This window comes from Montipora capricornis, chromosome 11 (assembly GCF_036669925.1).
Source record: "Montipora capricornis isolate CH-2021 chromosome 11, ASM3666992v2, whole genome shotgun sequence".
Taxonomy (NCBI): Eukaryota; Metazoa; Cnidaria; class Anthozoa; order Scleractinia; family Acroporidae; genus Montipora; species Montipora capricornis.
This window is the reverse complement of record NC_090893.1, coordinates 3,853,287-3,853,878: the sequence shown is the minus strand read 5'-3', so window position 1 is coordinate 3,853,878 and position 592 is coordinate 3,853,287. Positions and strand designations below refer to the sequence as shown.

General features: G+C 40.5%; 1 protein-coding gene across 1 annotated transcript in view; it reads right to left on the bottom strand.

The window, feature by feature from the left end:
- The window catches only part of LOC138022818 (uncharacterized), a 2,295-nt gene continuing 1,703 nt past the window's right edge, over positions 1-592 (bottom strand). The window contains exon 1 of the mRNA XM_068869784.1: positions 1-592. This exon is cut by the window's right edge and continues 1,703 nt beyond it. Coding sequence (XP_068725885.1) covers positions 392-592 — 201 coding nt within the window. The 3' untranslated portion in view covers positions 1-391.

Below are 592 nucleotides of genomic sequence, written 5' to 3'. Positions count from 1 at the left end.
CCAGCTTTTCATGGATTTATTGGTGTTCTGCATCATTTACAATCAATAGCTGGGATTACAGCTACTTGACCCTTCTATTGTTAATTGACTAGATTCTCTTTGGCATATTTGCATACCGTGGGATTCTGCCATGCAAACGCCCCGATGTAAACATACAAAAACTACAGCAAATATCACGACGATTTTCTGCTTTGATTTGAATTGCGAGTCGGAGTGTTCACCTCAACAGGCATTTGGCAACCGTAGGATAGAAACACAGGAAATAGTCGTAACCCTTCTATTTCGAGATTACTGCATGGGTCAAGTGATGTGAAACTTTACAGTACTTGAACAATTACGCTCTAAAGCACTTTAAGCCTTAGCCAATTTTAAGTACAATTTATACAGTATTTCATAGCTCTGTTGAACACAGATCGGTTTCAATCATTCCCTCGTCGAATCGAAATCCCTTTAACGCCATATAACTAAAACGGATCTCGGACTGCTTCCGATTTCCACAACTCGATGTTCGACCGTCCCCATTTGAAGACTGAGAGGTCAAAAATATTTCTGCAGTAACCTTCGACGAAGCATTTCGCTGCAGATCAGTTCT